This window comes from Emydura macquarii, unplaced genomic scaffold, assembly GCF_026122565.2.
Source record: "Emydura macquarii macquarii isolate MOO-44397 ecotype Brisbane River unplaced genomic scaffold, CSIRO-AGI_Emac_v2 contig_2422, whole genome shotgun sequence".
Classification (NCBI taxonomy): domain Eukaryota; kingdom Metazoa; phylum Chordata; order Testudines; family Chelidae; genus Emydura; species Emydura macquarii.
The window spans coordinates 14,953,422-14,974,241 of record NW_027132559.1 but is presented as its reverse complement, the minus strand read 5'-3'; the positions used below and the strand labels follow the sequence as shown (position 1 = coordinate 14,974,241).

At 43.9% G+C, this 20,820-nt stretch overlaps 1 protein-coding gene across 3 annotated transcripts in view; it reads right to left on the bottom strand.

Annotated features, from left to right (window-relative positions):
* The window catches only part of ANKRD28 (ankyrin repeat domain 28), a 220,584-nt gene that overhangs the window by 83,782 nt on the left and 115,982 nt on the right, over positions 1-20,820 (bottom strand). For 2 of the 3 annotated variants that reach the window (XM_067561968.1, XM_067561967.1), the window contains exon 4: positions 6,570-6,640. The exons of the other annotated variant lie outside the window; for it this stretch is intronic. In XM_067561968.1, coding sequence (XP_067418069.1) covers positions 6,570-6,640 — 71 coding nt within the window. The remainder of the gene's footprint in view (positions 1-6,569; positions 6,641-20,820) is intronic. 3 annotated transcript variants of the gene reach the window in all.

The following is a 20,820-nucleotide window of genomic DNA, read 5'->3' as shown; positions in this document are numbered from 1 at the left end:
ATCGGTGGAAAGGTATACATCAGGCCTCCCAACCACTGCAGAAGTAATGCACCGGGTCCTTGCAGGGAACAGAAACAGTGACATTTCCTGTTCTGTTTGGCTGTGAATAGGTCCACCTGGGGAGTTCCCCACTTCTGGAAGAGAACCTTGACTACCTCTGGGTGCAGAGATCATTCATGGCAAGAAGAGAAGGATCTGCTGAGGTGTCTGTCAACGTGTTCTTGACCTCTGGGAAGTGTGAGGCTTTGAGGTGGATCACATGTTCCACACAGATGTCCCATAGATGGAGTGCCTCGTGGCAGAGGGCTGAGGATCTTGATCCTCCTTACTTGTTGACATAATACATTGATGCTGTATTGTCTTTCAATACCCGTACTACCTTTCCCAACATCTGGGGAAGGAACACTTCGCAAGCTAGACAGATTGCCGTGAGCTCTCTGACGTTTGTGTTATGTCAGCTCCTCTGCAGACTAGAGGCCTTAGGTCCTGAGGGATCCTAGGTGGGCTCCCCACCCTAGGTCTGAGGCATCCAATACCAAGGAGAGCGTCGGGTGGGGGACCACAAAGGGAACCCGTTTTGCTACGTGGTCAGGGTTTGTCCACCACACCAATGAGGCAAATACTCAAGGCGGGATCATAATGATCATGTCCAGGCTGTGTCTGATTGGGGAGTAAACTGACGCTAGCCACATTTGAAGGGGTTTGAGGCGCAGTCTTGTGTATTGTACCACATACGTACATGCTGCCATTTGACCAAGAAGTCTGAGGCAAACTCTCGCTGTGATGAGTGGTGAGCTGTGACCTGGGTGATCAAGTCTGACACTGTTTGAAGTCTGGCTTGTGGTAGAAATGCTCTCACACAGGTGGAGTTGAGGACTGCCCTAATGAACTCTATCCTTTGCACTGATACTAATGCAGAGTTCTGTTAGTTTATCAACAGACCCAGTTCTTGGCAGGTGGCCCATAGTACCGTGATACTGTGCTGGACCTGAGCTTCCAAAATTAAACTTGATGAGCCAGTTGTTGAGGTAAGGGCAAATTTGTATTTTCCAACATTTGAGGTAGGCCATGACTACTGCCATACACTTTGTGAACACTCTTGGTACTGCTGATAGGCCAAATGAGAGGGCAGTATATCGGTAATGGTTGTCTCCCACCATGAACTGTAGGAACCGTCTGTTGCCATGGAAAATGGAAATATGGAAGTATGCATCCTTTATGTCGAGGATGGTGTACTAGTCTCCAGGATCCAGGGAGGGAATGATGGAGACCATACAGAACCTCAGATTCTTGAGATATTTGTTGAGGCGACATAGGTCCAACATGGGCCGTAGGCCTCCTCTGGCCTTTGGGATTAGAAAGTAACAGAAGTAGAACCCGTTCCCTCTCAGCTGTAGAGAAACTTCCTCTATGGCCCCTACCCATAGGATACCTTGCACCTCCTGGATGAGAAGCTGCTTGTGAGAAGGCTCAAGAGGGACAGGAATGTGGGTGAGTGGGAAGGAGGGATCGAAATAAAATGAAGGGTGTACCCCACTATAATGGTGCTTAGCTAGTCCGCTTGTCCGGACCCCACTTGTCTGACATTATAGTCACCCATGCAGGAAGATAGGGTGAAAGGTTGTTTTGTGACTTACCTGGGTTAAGTCTGCTAGGCCGCCTCCAAGCACACCCTCAAAAGGCCTGCCTGCCGCCTGGTGGACAGTGGCTTGAGCCCGACTGGGACGCGCTGGCAGGGAGTTGACCTTGATGGTGTTTATAGCCCTTCTTCTTCTTGTAGGCTCGTTCCTGGCCTGGCCCAGCCCATGAACCGCTGTGGTTGCTGGGGCCTGAAATGCTTCCTAGAAGTAGATGGGAGTGTACAGGCCTAAGGAGCAGAGTGCGGCCCTGGAATTCTTTAGGCTGTGTAGCCTGGCGTCTGTTTGGTCAGAGTACAGCACTGCACTATCGAAGGGTAGGTCCTGGATGGACTATTGGACCTCCGCAGATAGGTCAGATGACTGTAGCCACGAGGGCCTCCGCATAGAGACAGCTGATGCCATTGTTCCAGCTGCTGAGTCAACCGCATCAGAGGCTACCTGGAGGGAAGCTCGGGCTACTGATTCGCCCTCCTCCATAATAGCCACAAACTCCTGTTTAGACTCCTGGGGCAAGGAGTCAGAGAATTTGGCCATGGAATGCCATATATTATTGTCATATCTCCCCAGCAGGGCTTGCTGATTCAATATGCGGAGCTGGAGGCTAGCAATCGAATAAATCTTTCTGCCAAAGAAGTCAAGCTTCTTTGCATTTTTGTTTCTTGGGGGTTGAGCTAGACTGTCCCCCAGTTTGTCTCTTTCATTGGCGGCTGTCACCAGTGACCTCAGGGACAAGTGAGAAGATAGATATTCGAACTCCTTGGCAGGCACATAATATTTTTTTCTCAGCCATTTTAGATGTAGTGGACAGAGAGGAAATGGTAAACCTTGACAAGTTTAACAACTCCCTCAAGGATTGGAAGGGCCACTCTAGAGGGGGCTGCTGCTCCCAAAATGTCAAAGAGTGCATCATTGGGCTCCTTCAGCTCCTCTGCCTCCAAACTCAAATTTGTGTTTACCCTCTTGCGTAGCTCCTGGTGTGCTCTAAAGTTGTCCTATGGGACCGTGGTAAGAGGACCCGCTAATGCCTCATCAGGTGGTGATGATGATGAAGAGGCAGGTAAGGGTGGAGTGGGTAACTGTTCTTCTGCAGCAAGGGTAGTCTCTTCCAGGAGCACCGCTGAAGCCCCTACAGCTTGGTCTCGTCCCTCATCGTCTGGGGGAGGCACAATACTGTCACTGAGTGTCACTCCGATGTTCCCGAGATTGACTGTTGCATCTGTGACCCTGGGGCAGAGGGAAATCCCTATGGGTTCCAGAACTGCCATGATTCAGGCCATTATGTCAGTGGCCATGAGCCTGGTGTAAGCCCCGGGGACACCTGCAGCCATGGCTGGGTTCATTTGACCACGGGGCAAAACAATCTCTTCCCCCTGTGAATCTGAGGGGTCCTCTTCTTGGGACCATGGCAGTGACGACCTTGTATCCAACTCTGTAGTGCACCTATAGGCATGCTTGCCCCAGTACACATTCTTGGTCAGCTGCCCCAGCATGGGATCTCAGCATAGAGTTCTCTCCTCCCGAGTGGTGGGTGGCACAAGGAGTGACAGCAAGTCTTTGAACGCTTTAAAGGCCTCGGGCGTGGACAGCCCCGCAAGGTGTCAGGTACCCCCTACCGCTGCTAGGAGTTGGAGGCAGGTCCTGGGGAAGACTGGAAGCTCTGATGGGTTAGGCTATAGCCAATCTGAGTTCCAAGGAAGATGAGCAGCCTGGCGCACTCATTCCCTGCTCCGTTTGTCCTTCTTAGGGGGTCAGGGAGCATCCTCTTTCCAGCGTGCGGCTTCTTGTGCCACTTCTTTGGTACCGGGGATGGTGACCAGTGCCGACAGGGTGCTTCAAGTTGACGCCGATGTGCTGGGTGTGGAGTCCAGGCGGCCAGGCTCGGGGTCTGGAATGAGAGCGGACTCCACCAGAAGTGCTCTTAACCTGATGTCCCAATCCTTTTTAAGTGTGGGGTCTGAAGTTTCTGCAGATTCTGCACTTATCTCTAATGTGAATCTCACCCAGGCACTTTAAGCAGCTCTGGTGAAGATCGTTTATGGGCATGGGCTTCTTACATGAAGCACATGATTTGAAGCCCAGGGACCGGGGAATGCCCCGTCTCTGGGGCTATGTCCCTGCAGGACTAACTATAACTAATACACTAAATCTACAGATGAAACCAGTGGTAGAAGGCTTGCTGAGGCAAGGATGTTCCAGCACCATTGCTGGTGGTAAGAAGGAACTGAGAGGGAGGGGAGCTTGACTTATAAGGTCTTCCATCATCCTAATATCTAAGTGCCTCCCAAACATTTAAAGGTAGTAGCAACACTAACAAGCTCACTCTTTCTTCCATCCCAGCCCCTAGGATAAATAAATTTGATTAGTGTAAGTTTTGTTTCGTTGCATGTTGTGAGTGTGTGTAGAAAATCTGGGGAAAAACTAAGCAGAATAAATAAGTTTTGCATTTAAAATTAATTAGTTCTGTGACCACTTATCTCTTGCAGGAGTAAATTCCATAGTTTAGATCCAGCAGCTGTGTCTCCCACTCACCCCCCAGTGCTGGCTGACAGTTTCATTGTTTTGATACAATGTTGTGGTTATACAAGGTCATCCTCACAGAGGGAGATGATCTCTCAGGTAGCTACGACAAGCCATGGAAGGCTTTGAATATCAGGACAGAAGAGGACTTAAGTTGGACTGTATTCAGTGGGGGAGCCACTGCAAAGAAAGGAGCACCAGGAGACCTGTGTTGCTATAGAAACAGACTGCTTTACAGTGTATTAGTTGAATCTTTTTGCAGGGTGTACACCTTCATTCCTATATATATCCCCACCCAAGCTGTCACTATGGCACCTTATTCAAGAGCTCAGGTGAGTTAAAGTCCATGAGGCTCCTTTACAAAGGCTATCTAAGGCATGCAAGGAGTGGGTTCAAAAGAACTCTTGCTGGAGCCCAGTTCCTTGTGGGGAAAAAGGGTGGAGGCGGGGAGGTAGTTGTGGAAGTTTAAAAGGTCCCATGGGGCAGACCTCTGGGTTGGTCCATTATGTGGGAGAGAAGTTGGTGCCATTTGAGGGTTAGGGAAGGATATGTTCCTCGAACACCCTAACTGAGGGGCAGCAGAACACCCTAGATGAGAACATCAGGTAGGAACACTGATGGAAGTTTTGTGGGAAGCGGGATATAGAGGGGTGCGTATGTGTGAGTGAGTCAAGGGCCATTGGGGTTGGTGGAAACATCTGTACGCCATAGGTGTGGATAGCTGAGATAAGCATCTAAAACTTTCAACATTTATCCAAAACGAACAACAAACCGTTTGGAATTTTCCCAATCTCCAGATTTAGATGTAATTTTGCTATAATAAAACTGGTTTGCTGCAAGTTCTTGTATGATAATGTTATGTTAATGCTATATTAATCTGATTTACAGTTTTTATTTTATTATATTTGGAGAAGCAAGACAAGACTTATACAAATGAGAAAATAAGATTCTTATTTTGGGGAATTATAACTGAGCAGAGGAAACTTGTAAAAAGTAAAATGTTCCATAGATTTAAAAGTCATTAGCCAAAATGTGACAGATCCTAATGAGGGTGTTCACACATGGAGAAAGAAGGAGTAAGCACGCAAACATCCCATCCCCCACAGAAGGGGCAGAAACAGCTATAGTTCCAATGCTCAGGAGAGTGCAGGGACTGCTGCTCCAGTGAGGCCCCCTCAGGGGAGCATGTTGCATTACCCTAAAGGATAGTGTGGCCTATGCACCAAGCCATTCATAGAACTGTGCCCATAGAACTATGAGACAACAGCTCCACATCACTACCTTCTTAGGCTAGTGGCTAAATGCTACTATTTGGCCCAAAAGCAAAATATAAAATGGGTGGGTTAGATCCAAAGTATGATGCCTGAGCCTCTGCAAAACCAAAACAATCCCATTTCATCCTCTCTTTCATAAAAATAAAGCAAAGATAGCACTGAACTGACTCAAGTACTCTGCGTAGGCAGGTTCTGTGAAATTCTCCCATATGATTCCAGCAACAATACATCTCAAGCCTAACCTTCAGCATTTTTACTGAGCTAATTTTTTGATACTCCACAGAATTAACATTCCAATTAATGCCAGTTTGAAACTCAGAGATAATACGAAATCTGAACAATGATATAAATGCACCTCTTAATTTTTATTCCTGTGATATTTCTATATTTAGCAACATATTGATACACGCTTCAAAAGCCTTGATTTTCTATGATAAAACAAAATGCCAGCTATAATTTTCAAAGCAGCTTTCTTTGCTCTACTCTGTACATTTGAATGTTTCAGATGAAACTTAAACCTACAAGCAAAACTAAATACTTTATGTATTTTAAAATGTTTATAGCTACCAGTACAATTTCTTCAATGTTCTTAATAATGAAACTGTGGAAATGCTTGCCTATTAAAAATGAAAAAAAAAAAAAAAACCCACAAAATTGTATGGTATAGGTGAAAACAAACCCTATTTCATTTCTAGAGTATTTTTCCCTTACGCTGAACCACTTTGGTTACCTCATCCCAAAAGGAATCATGGACCTTATGTTCCAATTCAGAATATTCCCTCTCATTATTTCCATGTACAAGGATATCTGTTTTCCTTTTGTATTAAAATAAAAACTACCTGTATTTATTCTAGATTCTTTTCATGAAAACTTCTAAGATCATGTTATTTTTGCAATGATTTTTTTTTTCTGTTTAGAGCCTCTGTGTATTCTATAATTGGAATGATAAAGTTATGCTTTTGTTTTTAAGTTAAAAATATCTGTTGCAAATGCCCTGCGTTCTCTAAGCATTTTCAGTAGTTTCACCTATAAAAAAAATTGAATGAGGAATAGAAGGTGGTCTGAGATGCTGTATTTTATTTCACACTGAACTTCTTCTAAAAAAAAAAATATATATATATATGTATTTATTTCATACCTCACTACATGATGCAACAGCTCTGTGTAAGGGAGTCAACCACTTGCTGTCTTTGGCATTAACTCTAGCTCCTGTAACAAAAAATAAATAAATAAAATTAATTGACAATGTATTCAGACAAAATCTAAGTGTTCCAATAGACAAATTACTATAAAAAGTTACTACAACATTATATTCTAAACTAGTTAATGCAGAAGGTTGCTAAGAAAAAATACTTTTCTCTATGGGCTTTGGGTTATAGAATTCTCCCTTTAATGAACAAATAGAAGCTTTATCTGTAATTCTTTGTTCACTAATAGTGAAGTGTATTTAATCAGTTACCTATACTAATAGCATCTATTTTCTCAATGGTTCTTCAAAGGGTTGCTGTGGCAGGAAAAAGAAGCACTGGGTATCCCTGTCTTCATGCAACACAAAGCCAAGCACCCGCAACACACACAAGCTAAGGTATTTTGAGAGCAGATGAGGGGAAGAAGATTCATGATCCCCATTCTCACATGCTCCTTAGTGAGTGGGTAGATCTGTTTACTTCCCTGATGTCTACAGATAGGAATAGTGCTCGCTCTCCCCCTTGGGAACTTGAATGTGTGAGGAAGAGAAGAATAGTATTTGATCCTTTGCATTATGCCCACGTAGCTGGCTTCAGGACACCCTGAAGCTGCTTACTCCTGCCCTACAACTACTGGACAGCATGTTTCTCTTCAGCAGCTGAATTGCAATGATCCTGCCTCCTCAGCCTGAGAGAACGTTCCCTCCTACTAGCTAAGAGGTACCCTAGAAATCCCTAAATGCTCTTCCTTTAAAAAAAAAAAAAAAGTCCCATTTCGGGTTTGATGCTTGGTTTTTAAAAAGTAAAACAAAATGATATTCAAAGAATTATTAGAGAAAACTACTGGAGTCAATTGGAAAATTATTCCGTCTCCCATCAATAGTTTCAATTAAATAAAGTTTGCTTTTTTCAAAAAACCTTTTCTTGTAAACTAAATAGAAATTTTCATAAAAAGAATTTACAACCATTTTTTGTCAAAGTGTTTTGACAAAAAATTTTTTGACCAGATCTGGAATTCAAATGTTAATGATAAATCTCTGTATGCTAAGATGAGTCTATACCTCTTAATTTATCAAGAAAGGCAAGCCATTTATTGAGAAATTGATGTTTTGGGAAAGGATAATTGGGATCCTGTAATCTAGTATAACCACGTTTGCCCAACTCAGGCGAAAATTATACCTTGGTGATATGTAATATGTCTTCTTTCAGCAGTTTAAAGACCAACATTGTTTTCTGATAAGTAGGCATGTAAATCATGTGTCATTAAAAAAAATCAGCCTTTTTAGTGCACATGAATTTTAAATTTAAGCTTGCATAATAATTAGCCAGTTGGTTTAAGTAACCCTCTATCACAGAGCAGCCTAAAAGTTAATCCTTAATTAAAACAACCAACAGTGGATTTCTTAAATTTAACTTTTTTATTTATTTATAACTGCATTCATTTACTTTAAAAAAATCCCACTACTCATTAACAACTATGGAAGCTACTGAAAATAAAATTCACATTGTTTTCTATGTGGGCTTATGAACAGTCTCTGCTGTCAGTTTCCTCCATTAAGTGAACATGAACTCCTTTGAGTAATATATTTCCTGAATGCATTTTTTAACAATGTGTTTTCCTGTTTCCTGATATAGCAATATTTCTAATTGCAAAATTGTTTTGTGCAATATGCCGTCCTGCAAAAACAGTATTTATACTACTGGAAGACAGTTTTCAGTTAACACCAGTTAACCTAATTGATAAACTGTACTTCTATCATCACAGGAAATCAGCAAACTAGACAACTTTAATACTATCTACTTGGTGCTCAGAGCTAAACACAACTGATCCTAGAAAATATAATTCATTTGTTTTACATTATGTGTATCAAAGAATGCATGAGCATAAAAGGTCTGTAGTGGGGTGAAATGTTACCCTGGAATGGATTTTTAATTTGTTTTATAATGTCTTCATTCTTTACATACGTCTCAGAAGAAAAAGAGGGGGGTGATACATTGTGAGGAGGGCAGAGGGAGTGTGGGGGGAACAGTCACAGTCATGCAATAGTCCAGTTAACACTGAAGAAAACCACCCTGGACAGCCCAGAGCAAGCTCATAGAAAAGCTACAAGTTAGCTACAAGCTCATCTACCTGATGGCAACATTCTAGAAACAGCACAACCTCGATTCAGGCCAGGACACAGAACTGGCACTGATGAATGATCCCCTTCTATCAATGGATAGAGGACAGACATCCATTCTCATCTTCCTGGACTTCTTTGCAGAGTTTGATACTGTTAACCATGAGATACTGTTGTCTCACTTGACAGGTGTGGCAGGAATCCTGGATAATGTGCTAAAATGGTTTGAGTGCTTCCTGGAGGGATGCACCCAAAGAGTTGTGATGGAAAACTGCGACTGCCACTAGTAGAACCCTCATCTGTGGAGTTCCACAAGGATCAATTCTCTCTCCAGTCGTTTCAACATCTGCTGCAATCATTAGGTGAACTTGTCAGATCACATGGACTCAAGTGCAAGCAATATGCAGATGGCACAGCTCTACCTATCCTTCACCACACATGATCACACCACTACAATCCAGATGGCCCAATCCTTGGATGAGATCAGTTCATGGATGACAAACAGGTGGCTGAAGCTGAAGCTCAGCAAAACAGAGATGATGCTAGTGGTCAGAGAAAAGCATTTTGAGGAGTTTGCAGCCACAGTGTAGTCTCCTTTGATTGAAGGTTCACATCTACAACTGGTCAACTCAGTCCGTAGTCTAGGAGTACTCTTGCATTCCTCACTGACGCTGCGCTGTCATATTGCAATGGCAGCAAGTAATGCTTTCTATCATTTCTGGTTGGCGAGGAGACTCCATTTCATCCTGTCAGACAAAGACCTGGCCTCAATTATTCATGCCTTTGTCACCTCTCAGCTAGACTACCGCAAAGCAATATACTTGAGCATGAAACCTTTAGCATTTAGGAAACCCCAACTAATACAAAACACTGTAGCTCATCTTCTGAGCAACAAGGGCTACCGTGAGCACATCAAAACTTGTCCTCTGTGCTCTATCTGCCACAGAATTTTGAATCAAGTACAAGGTCTTGATCCTTAACTTCAAAGTGCTCCCATGGCCTGGGCCCAGGATACCTAAAAGATTGTCTAAACCCATGGTCAATAATTTTGCTCCTCTGTCACAATGGAACTCTCAACATTTAGAGTAAAGCTTGGCTGTACAGGAGACTAACCTTCTCCAGGTTGGTCCAAGACTGTGCAATGAACCTGCCCCAGTACTAAGGACCATCACAAACCTCACCACTTTCGACTCAAAAGTGCAGGGTTTATTTCTTTGGCTGTGCATTCTCTAATACAAACACATAGAAACAGATATATTTATTTAAGAAATGAAAAAACCCTACCAAAACATGACACTCCACTGCACCTGTTTCTCCAACTGAGGAGAGAACAAACACCACATGACAGATGGGGATAAGTGTGGTATAAAAACCTATACAGAATAGAACAGAACAGTTTCAGAGAATTCATACATTAAAATAATTGTTGAAAAGCTTGAAAGAGAATGGGTGGTAATTAGCAAGATTTTTTTTCCTTTGAGGGGGAAAAATTTCTAGTCCACCTAGAGAATCAGCAAGTCTTACTTTTGTCAATCAACATGAGATCACCCAAATACCATCAGCCTAGACTAACTAATAGTCTCCATACTATTCTATACCCAGGACTAAAATCAAATACATCTGAGGTCTCCAAATATTGCTAGAATTGTCTTACAACAGCCTTCCCAGTAACTCTCTCTCAAAAAGGAACATTTGAGACTGAGTAATAATTAAGACCATATATTGTCTGTGTCCTACCAGGCATAAGCATATCTGTCATGCTTCCAGTTGCCCTCCAACCCCTGCCTGGGCCACACATTGTGACTGGCAGACAATAAGGCACAAGCAAGAGCATAAAATACAGAAGAGCTACTATCCTGTTAGTCATTTTCCCCTCCAGCAATTCCATGTGCAGTGTACAACTGACTCTGCAAACGAGGGGGGGGGGGGGCGGGAAGACAGAACAATAAATGAAGGAAGGAAAAAATCTGGAAGCAAGAAAATGGAAGGAAAAATGAAAAAAAAAAGACGATTGAAGAGAGAAGAAAAGACACTTTAGCCCTATCTGCCCTAAGAACATGTCCCATTTCCATCAGCAGTCATTAGTAAATGATCCACCAAAGTGGAGTTGAAAAACTTTGTCCCCAGTGTAAAGATGATGAAAAAACCCCCAATTACTAACCTTCTGTAACTGTTATTTTTCAAGATGTGTTGCTCACGTCCATTACAAGTAGGTACACGCGCACCGCATGTACGGTTGCCGGGTTTTTCCCCTAGTGGAATCCATAGGATGGGCTCTGGTGCCCCCTGGAGTCATGCCCTCATGGAGCCGTATATAGGGCCCTGCCAATCGCCCTCCTGCTGGCAGTTCCTTCTTGCTGGCTGACTCTGATAGAGGGGTAAGGCAGGAGGGTCTTGGAATGGACATGAGCAACACATCTCAAAGCACAATCATTACAGAAGGTTAATAACTGTTTTTTCTTCAAGTGTTTGCTCATGTCGATTCCAAGTAGGTGACTCCCAAGCTGGTCCATTGGAGGAGGGGTCGGAGATCAAAGCCCAGCAGATTGCAGTACTGCCCTGCCAAAAGCAGCATCGTCTCTGGCGTGCTGTGTAATAGCGTAGTGTGCAGCGAAGGCGTGAACAGATGACCATGTTGCTGTTCTATAAATGTCCTAGTAGGAACTCGGGCCAGGAATGCCACCAAAGACACCTGTTCCCTTATGAAATGAGCTGCCAATGCAGGGGCAGGTACTCTCATCAAGTCATAAGACGTCCGGATACACAATATAATCCATGAAGAAATTTTTTGGGAAGAAACAGGGATACCTTTCATCCTATCTGCTATTGCTATGAAAAGCAGTGTTTTCCTGAATGGTTTTGTCCTCTAGATATAGAAGGCTAAGGCCTGCCTGACATCCAGAAAATGTAGCCTGAGCTCCTGACTGTTGGTGTGTGGTTTCGGATAGAAGACCTGGAGGAATATGTTCTGGTTTGTATGGAACTGGAAAACAACCTTGGGAAGGAAGGCTGGGTGAGGGTGAAGTTGAACCTTGTCCTTGAAGAAAGTTGTGTAAGGATGCTTGAACATGAGAGCCTTGAGTTCGGACACCCTCCTGGCCAAAGTTTTGGCCACCAGAAAAGCTACCTTCCAGAATAGAAAGAGAAGCAAGCATGCTGCTACGGACTCAAATGGCAGTCCCATTAATCCTGACAGCATGAGGTTAAGGTCCCATTGGGAAATCGACTGACGCACATGAGGGTATAACCTGTCTAGGCCCTTGGGGAAATGCCTGACCATGGGGTTAGTGAAAACCAAATGGCCTGCAACCCCTGGGTGAAAAGCCGAGATGATGGCGAGATGGACCTTAATTGACGACACCAACAGACCCAGTTGCTTCAGATGTAACCAATAGTCCAAGATAGAAGGTATTGAAGACAACATAGGTGGGATGCCCTTCTAAGCCACCCAAATCAAAAATCTCTTCCACTTTGCTAGATAAGTGGCCTTCGTAGAAGGTTTTCTGCTGCCAAGGAGGACCTCTCTGACTGGTTCCGAGCACATTAGTTCCAAGGGTTCAGCCATGGAGCTTCCACTTCATGAGGTAAGAGACTCAAGGTTGGGGTGCCAAAGCTTGTGGTGGTCCTGTGTGATCAGGTCCGGAAATAGAGGCAGAGTGATTGGGCCTTCCACTGAAAGATTGAAAAGCATGGTGTACCAGTGTTGATGGGGCCAGACTGGGGCTATCAGAATCACGGAGGATCCTTCTTTCCTGATCTTCTTGTGAATGAGTGGGGTAGGCGGGTATACATAGAACAGGTGACCTGTCCACAGGATGAGAAATGCGTCTGTGATTGATCCCAGACTAATTCTGGAAGGAGCAGAACTGCAGCCACTTCCTTGTTGCGAACAAGTCTATTTGAGGAACTCCCCACCCTCAGGAGATACTGCTCACCACATCCGGATGAACAGACCACGCATGGCTGACAAAGGATCTGCTGAGGCTGTCTGCTGACTCGTTCTGAGCTCTGGGAAGGTATACCTCCAGGTGTATCGACTGAGCGATGCAAAAGTCCCATAGTCTGAGGGACTCCAGGAACAGGGGAGAGGAGCATGCCCCACCCAGTCTGTTTATATGAAACATCGCTGTTGTATTGTCTGTCATGACAGATACACACTTGCTTTCCAGATTGACTTGGAAGGCCTGATAGGCCAGACATACCACTCACTTCTCTTACAGTGATGTTGAATAAAAGTTCTGCATGTGATCAAAAACCTTGGGTCCTGAGCTCACCTAGATGAGCTCCCCAGCCCATCACCGAGGCATCTGTCATGACACAAAGTGAGGGGAGAGGTACATAGAAAGGTACTCCTGCACATATCCTGGGTAGGTTGAACCATCAATTTAGAGTCTCTATCACAGAGGGGGGAAATGAGACTATTCTGTCTATGTGGTCCCAAGCCAGATGGTACACTGAGGCTAGCCATGCCTGAAGTGGCCTGAGGCATAATCTTGCTGAACTATCAAAGTGCATGCTGCCATGTGCCCCAACAGCATCAGGCAATTTCGAGCTGTGGTGATGGGGTAGCAATTTAAGTCCTCTATGATACCACATGGGGACTGGAAATGAGATTCTGGGAGAAATGCCCTGACCTGAACCAAGTCTAACACTGCCCCAATGAATCCTATCCTCTAAGTGGGCATGAGAGTCGACTTCTGCTTGTTGACCAAGAGCCCCAGACAGCTGAATGTTGACCTTATCAGGTTCAAATCTGCCTCCACCTGTGCCCTGGTGCATCCCTTGTCTACCCAGTCATTGACGTACGGATAGACTTGTACCTTCTGCATCTCAGGAATGCAGCAACTATTGGCATATACTTGGTGAATATGCAAGGGGCTGCAGATAGGCCAAAAGGTAGGACTGTGAACTGGTAGTTAGTCCTATTGACTATGAATTGGAGGAATCCGTGACTTGGGAAGATGGCCACATGAAAGGACGTGTCCTTCAAGTCAAGGGCAGCATACCAATCATCCAGATCCTGAGAGGGAATAATGGAGGCCAAAGAGACCACGTGGAATCTCAGCTTCTTCATGAACTTGTTGAGGTTTCGCAGGTCAAGGATGGGCCTAAACTCACCTTTGGCTTTCTGAATTAGGAAATATTGGGAATAAAACCCCTTGTCCCTTAGCTCCTGAGGAACCTCCTTCACCGCTCCTATTCTTATGAGAGCTTGCACCTCTTGGAGTAGAAGTTGCTCATGAGAGGGGTCCCTGAAAAGGGTCAGGGAGGGTGAGAGTTGGGTAGAAGAGAGGGAAGAAAATTGGAACGTGTAACCCAATTCCACCATGTGTAGTACCCAGCGGTCTGACATGATCTGGACTCATGCATGGTAGAAATGATAGGTGGTCCTAAAAAAAAAAGGGGGGGGGGGGGGATGGATCAGAGTCTCTGATTAGTGCACTGTCCTTGGGCACACCCTCAAAAGTTTTGTTTGGGACTGGATGATTGTCTCACAGGCCCGGGCCCTTGACTGGAGGAAGGCTGAGGAGGCCTTCTCCTGTGCTTCCTGCCCCTCTTTTGAGTATAGTCCTGCCTAGGCTGATTTTGATAAAACCAAGGCAGGGATTGAGGTTTGAAGTGCCTCCTGTGAGGCGCCAGACTGTGAAGGCCCAGGGACTCCAAGGTAGCTCGAGAACAGCGCTGGTCCCTCAAATGGGAGGTCTTGAATAGCTTGTTGGCCCTCATGAGGGAGGCCCAAGTCTTGTAGACAGGAACGTCTTTTCATGGCTATGCCAGATGACATGGTACAGGCTGCTGTATATGCCACATCAGGTGCTGCCTGGAGTGAGGCTTTTGCCACCATCTTACCCTCATCTACTAGGACTGTGAATTCTGGCTTGGAGTCTGGTGGTATTGACTCCACAAACTTGGACACGGACCCCCAAGAGTTGAGAGCATATCTACTTGGGATTACTTGCTGGTTCGCAATGCCAAGCTGGTGCTCCAAGCTAGAGTCTCCTTTCTACCAAAAAAGTCCAACTTCTTAGTGTCTTTGGCCTTCGGCATGGGGCCTTGCTGGCCCTGCCGCTCATGCACATTAGCTGCTGCCACTACTAGCGATCCCGGTGGAGGGTGAGTGTAAAGGTACTCATGGGCCTTGGAGGGCATGAAGTACTTTGTTTCCACTCTCTTTGCTGCAGAAGGCAAAAAGGCTGGAGTTTGCCATAGTGACTTTGTGATGTCACATATCGTGTTACTAATGCTGTGTTGTTTTGCATTGTGAATCAACACAAAGTCATTGGCATGTTGTAAAAACTGAAGGAGATGAGTGGAACAGCATCAGATATGTCACAGCCTGCATATGTTGCACAGCCATATTTGGCATCTGAGGTTTGTGAAATGAGGTCAAAACAGTTAATACCATAATGTCCTGCTAAGCTAATAGCAACACGAGTTTCATGCAAACAGATTACGTCAATACTGTGATACCAGGTCAAATAATTCTGTATTGGGTTAGAAGACTTTTCTGTGTGACTTCATTGATCTAACATGTACTGGGGTTAGTGTATATGGAGTCTCCCGTCAATGTTGACAAACAAGTTGTAAGAGCAACCCCCCTTTGTGACTCAGTTTACTTATGTGAGGGTTTGTGCAAAATAAGGCCAATCCTTGATCCACAGATGCAACCACAGATACTTCAGGTAATCTTCAGTTGATGGAGTTACTGAGATGGCCTTTCTCCTTTCTCTCTTTTCCTCCCTTATACTTGCTTGTTTGATTTTGAAGTTTTTAATAGCTAAGTGACAGTACTGCCTCCAGCTGGCCCTGTCCAGGGCCAAATCCTCCGAATTGTTGGTATCGATGTTACAGGCCTTAAGATTTTGTTTCAGGGTGTCCTTATAGCTCAGGTGTGGCCTTCCTTGTGATCTTTGTCCATTTTTCAATTGACTGTAAAGCACAGCTTTAGGGATTCTGGTGTCCTCCATCCTTTTAACATGTCCAGCCCACCAAAACTGGGCTCTCAGCACCATGCCTTCCATACTTGAAATCTGACACCTTTCAAGGACCTCTTATTGGTGATTCTGTCATGCCATTGAATGTTACAAATAGATCTCAGGGAGCATTGGTGGAACTGCTCAAGTTGCTTAAGGTGTCTACGGTAGAACATCCATGACTCTCATCCGTACAGCAGTGTGAGCAGCAACACTGCCTGATATATCTTAATCTTTGTGAACAGTCTGACCCCTCTCTCATTCCACAGATGACAAAGTCTCCCAAAGGAGGAACTTGCCTTGGCAATGTGATAAATGACCTCAGCATCAACACTGGCATCTTGGAAGTCAACTCGTCAAAACTAAAAGAATTGGTCGACTGCTCTAAGTTGGGTGCCTTTGATAGCAACAGCAGGCTCAGCATAGTCCTTGATTGGAGATGGCTGGTACATGACCTCTGTTTTTTTCAAGCTGATAGTGAGTCCAAAGCATCTAGATGCCTGTGCAAAACGATTGGTGATAAACTGGATGTCCTCTAGTGAGTGAGCTACCAGTGCACAATCGTCTGCAAACAGTTCCCTAATCACTAGTTCCACTACTTTAGTATGAGCCTGCAGACATCTCAGATTGAACAGCCCTCCATCTCTACCAGACTAGATGTAGATACCACAGTCCATATGATGGAAAGCATCCAGAGCATCATGGAGACAATAGAAAAGAGTGTTGGTGCTAACACACAACCTTGTTTTGTGCCATTTGAGACTGGGATACCAAATAGATACAGCCCAGACAGCTGTTTTCTTTCAATTAAGCAATACAAAAAATTCTATAGATACTGTGACAAAAGAATAGCAAAGCTCATTTTTCAGAAGGGACCCTATATATCAGACTGACTTGCATAAGGAAGACTAGATAAGATTGCCTTTTTAAATAGGCAGCTGCCAGCACTCTTAAATGAAATTCTCACTGAAGCTAGTTTACAATTACACTAGTACTATAATACCACATTTAATGGTATGTGTTACCACATTCATTTCTTCAATTCTAAATGGGCTTGGCTGTGCATCATGCCTCAGTTTGCACGTTAAGGGCAAAATACAGCCCAAAACACATCCCATAATCCTTTTGTTATAGTTCTCACTGGAGATGGGCTAACTTCTATAAAGTGTATTTAAAAAACTGGCCAATATATTCTCTCAGCATTTATTGCTAGTAATACTATTTTATTCCCTTTACCAGTAATGAACTAAGCAAGTTATCAGCATCAACTTTACTGATCATCGGTATGTTTTTGTAAGTTGTTCTTATACTCGAGACAAACATTTTTTAGATGTAGATACCTCAAACAAACACTGCAATTCTTATTCAATACAAAAAGTTTTCAGGCCAAAGAATTGAAGACCTTGCATGTGATGCAGGACCCAAGTGGACACTTTCTTTGCTAGAACTTAGAACAGTGGTTCCCAAGCTTTTTAGACTATGCCTTCCCATTTATCTCTGTGCACGCCCCTCCACTTCCCCCAAAAGCTGGAGCCACGGTCAGAGCCAGAGCTGCGCCTGGGGTGGGGCAAGGGCAGTGGCCAGGCAAGGAGTGGATCCAGGGTCAGAAGCAGAACAGGCGGCGGGGCTGGGGTGGAGCCACGGGAGTCCTGCAGGTCTCTTCCCCCCGCCCCCAATATTCCTCTGTATCCCCCCCAAGGGGCACACCTCACAGTTTAAGGACCTCTGACTTAAAATATGGTCCTATAATGAAAATTGACTATCTAAAAATGGCACTTTTTTACTGAACAGAGCTGTTCCCTGTGTGCATTCAGTCATATCTATTTACTCTTGTGACATGTTTACACTGATTTGTTCCTGTTGGCACTGCAAGACTACACTGCTGTGGCAAAATGAGCTAAATTCTACCCTGGTATTCTAACAGCAGAACTGCCAATCAAGTTCCTCCCTTGGAGCCAACTTGCCCCCAGTTACACTTGTTAAATGCACTGAGCAGGCATAATTGAGACCAGAATTTGTTTGGCATTCAGAATCTTTGTTAAAGGTGATGCACAAACCAGAAAAGAATCTATCTTAGCAAAGTTGAATTTATTGGACTGGCAGTTAGAAACCTTCTATTTTTTCTCATAAATTTAGCAAGTGTAGCACAGTTGAGACAAATATAAACCCAACTAGGCTATTTTTAAAGAGTAATTTTGGGAAGAGCCACACTTTAATACTGGTCATGTGTACATAGAGTTCTCAGAATATGCTGCTTTTAAAAGGTTATGTTCAAAGAATAGTACATTGATCTCTTTAGTCCTGGAATCTTTAATAAAATTAGTCTGCACAGCCAGCAGCTGTACGCATAATGCTTAAAGGTATGCATTAGGCAATGCCAAGACTTGGAGACAATTATAATCCTGGTGTAACTAGGTGCAACTCTACTGACTGAGTTACCCAGGCCCGCCAACTGGGGGAGGAGAGGGAGGAAGGGAAGGAGGCCATTGTCCAGGGGCCCAGAGATTTAAAAGGATCCAGGCAAATGGGAGGATAGATACATATCCTACTCTCCTCCACACACTCCTCTTCCTCCGCTGCTCACACTCTCTGCCCCTCCCCTGAGTCAAGCTAATTTATTATGCCCCATGCAGGTTCCTGGGCAGGCTGAGGAGGCGATATCTGCTATTCAGCTTCCTGGGTTCATCAGTAATCTCCATGGAGAGTCCCAGGGATCCAGGAAGCTGAATAGCAAATACCGCCTCCTCAGCCTGCTGAGGAACCTGCATGGCACATAATAAATACATTAAAACTTCCAGCAGAAGCCTACTCGGACCTCAGCCATCCCTTTCTAAGGGGGCCACTGACTGCTCTGCCTGGGGCCCGGAATTGCTGTTGATGGGCCGGGAGTTACCCCATAGCTGAATCTTGCCCCAAGATTTTAATAGAAGGCACACAGAACCCATAAATCTTAATTTTTGACTGTCTGCCTAGGGAGAAACTCTAAAAGACAAGCAAGGATGGAGGGACTGAGGCAATACATTAAGAAAGTTCCACTTGCCAATGAAGGTAGCCTGTGTGCCAGATTTGTTCCTGCAAAAAAGGCTAACTGGGCTAACAGCACCAATAATTCCATTGTTCTTCCTCCTCAAAATGTAGGCAAAGTGAACTTTCTTTAATTATAAGGTGCCTCGGCTGATTCCCATAACTTATTCAAGATTATTTTCAGATGTTCTGAAATGTCCTCCCTCTGTTAGTTCTTTTGAAATTAAAAGGCAGATCTCAGACTTGTTATATAGCACATATAAAATATGTCTGCTATGGCAGGAACATATATTTTCAAGAATATTACCATGAGACTTATTCAAAGCTATTCTGCAAAAACTTCAGAATCTAAAAAATACCTGAAGATCTGGGTAACCATCTTTGCACCAGCATTTAGATTTCTGCCAAACAGATGTGTACTGTATTGCATTGTAAAATGTCTGCTTGAAGATATGGTGGAAATTACACAAAGCGTATATTTCTTTTTAACCATGGATGATCATACATTCCTATGTAGTTTAAGCCACCATCTCTAAGTGTCTGATTCACAAATCTACCAATTTTACAATCTCCATCCCATATGAAATGTCCTCTTATTTCTCTGACATTTCCCTCTGTATGTCCAGCCATCAACAAACTCAACACAGGTAACACAGAACTACTATTGACATCCTCCTCTCTCTCTCAGGCTCATAGCCAGAGGGTTATCTTCAACACCTCCTTCTCAATCTCCCACATCCAAGCCATGTCCAAACCCTGACATTTCTTCCTGGACAATATTTTAAATATCCAACTCTACCTTTTCATCCAGAAAGCCAAAACCTCTTGTCCATGTCACAATTCTTTCCAATCTTGATTACTGCAACCTCCTCCTCTGTCATACGCAATTCCAACTTCATCCCACCACAATCTTTTCAACATGTAGCTCGCCCACAGATTTGACTAGTCAATTCTTCTGGAATCTCTCTACTGGTACATGTTTTCCACCTCATCAAATCTTCCCATCTTTGCTTCCAAATGAAATGTCATGCCTCTGTCCCTTACCTCATTGAATCACCTACACTGCAACTGACACCAGCCTTGATATCCCATATATCTATTTCTTCCAGAAGGATCGCTGCCTTTTTTCATGCAATTCCGCCCGAGCTAAAATACCTTTCCTGGGCTAGTCTGCTAGATTGTTACCCTTCTCATTAAAATCCTGCTTAAGATTCCTTTCTGTGATGCCTGCAATAAAATATTTCATTGTAGCATATTAGTTGGAGGTAAGTTTTTAAAACCCAAGGCAATGGAACTAAGAAGACACTTGCCCACCTTCACGCAGATCATTTTACTTGTAATGTTGAATCCCTTTCCCCTATATTCTATATTTTAGACTGTAAACTCTTAAGGACAATGAAATGGTCTTCCTTTCCGCCTGTACAATGCCTAGCACATTCTGGCCACTACCAAAATATTAATGAATAGATAAATGTTTCTTCTCAAACCCAACACAGCTAAATTCAACCTTTTAGGGACTGAATGGATTTGAGTTAGAGTGGGAGTGAAAGATCATCTTTGTGGGAAGTCCAAATCCCACCTAGAAGTTGTCAGTTGCTTTAATATCCTCTAAGGAAGGAAGGAAATCTTTGCAGAAATTTAAATTGAAAAGAAAATCTGGTTAGCTGGAACCCTGGTCTGAGTCACTGAGGTAAATAGCTTAGACTAGGATAAATTCTTATCTGAGGGTTTTTTGTTTTTTTCTTGGAGATCTTTATTCAAAGCAAAGGACTTTGTAGACTCAGATAGCAGGGAGATTTTCTCAGAATGTATGGTACTGGAGCTCACTGGGTTTGGGGGAGGGAGAGAAGTAGGATGTTTGACCAGCTTTGGGGATCAAGCACTGGATCCAGAAGCACAGATCCCAAGAGTTCAGAGAGCATACAGAAAGGAGTCTGAAGAGTGGAAAAGGGAACTGAGGAATAAGTTGGAGCTGCCAATGATAGAATGCCAGTCTGTCTTCCCATAGAAAAAAGTATTTGGAAAGTTATTTTGGCAACTCTAATAGTTAGAAATTTTGATTAAAAACAGAAACAAGACACTTG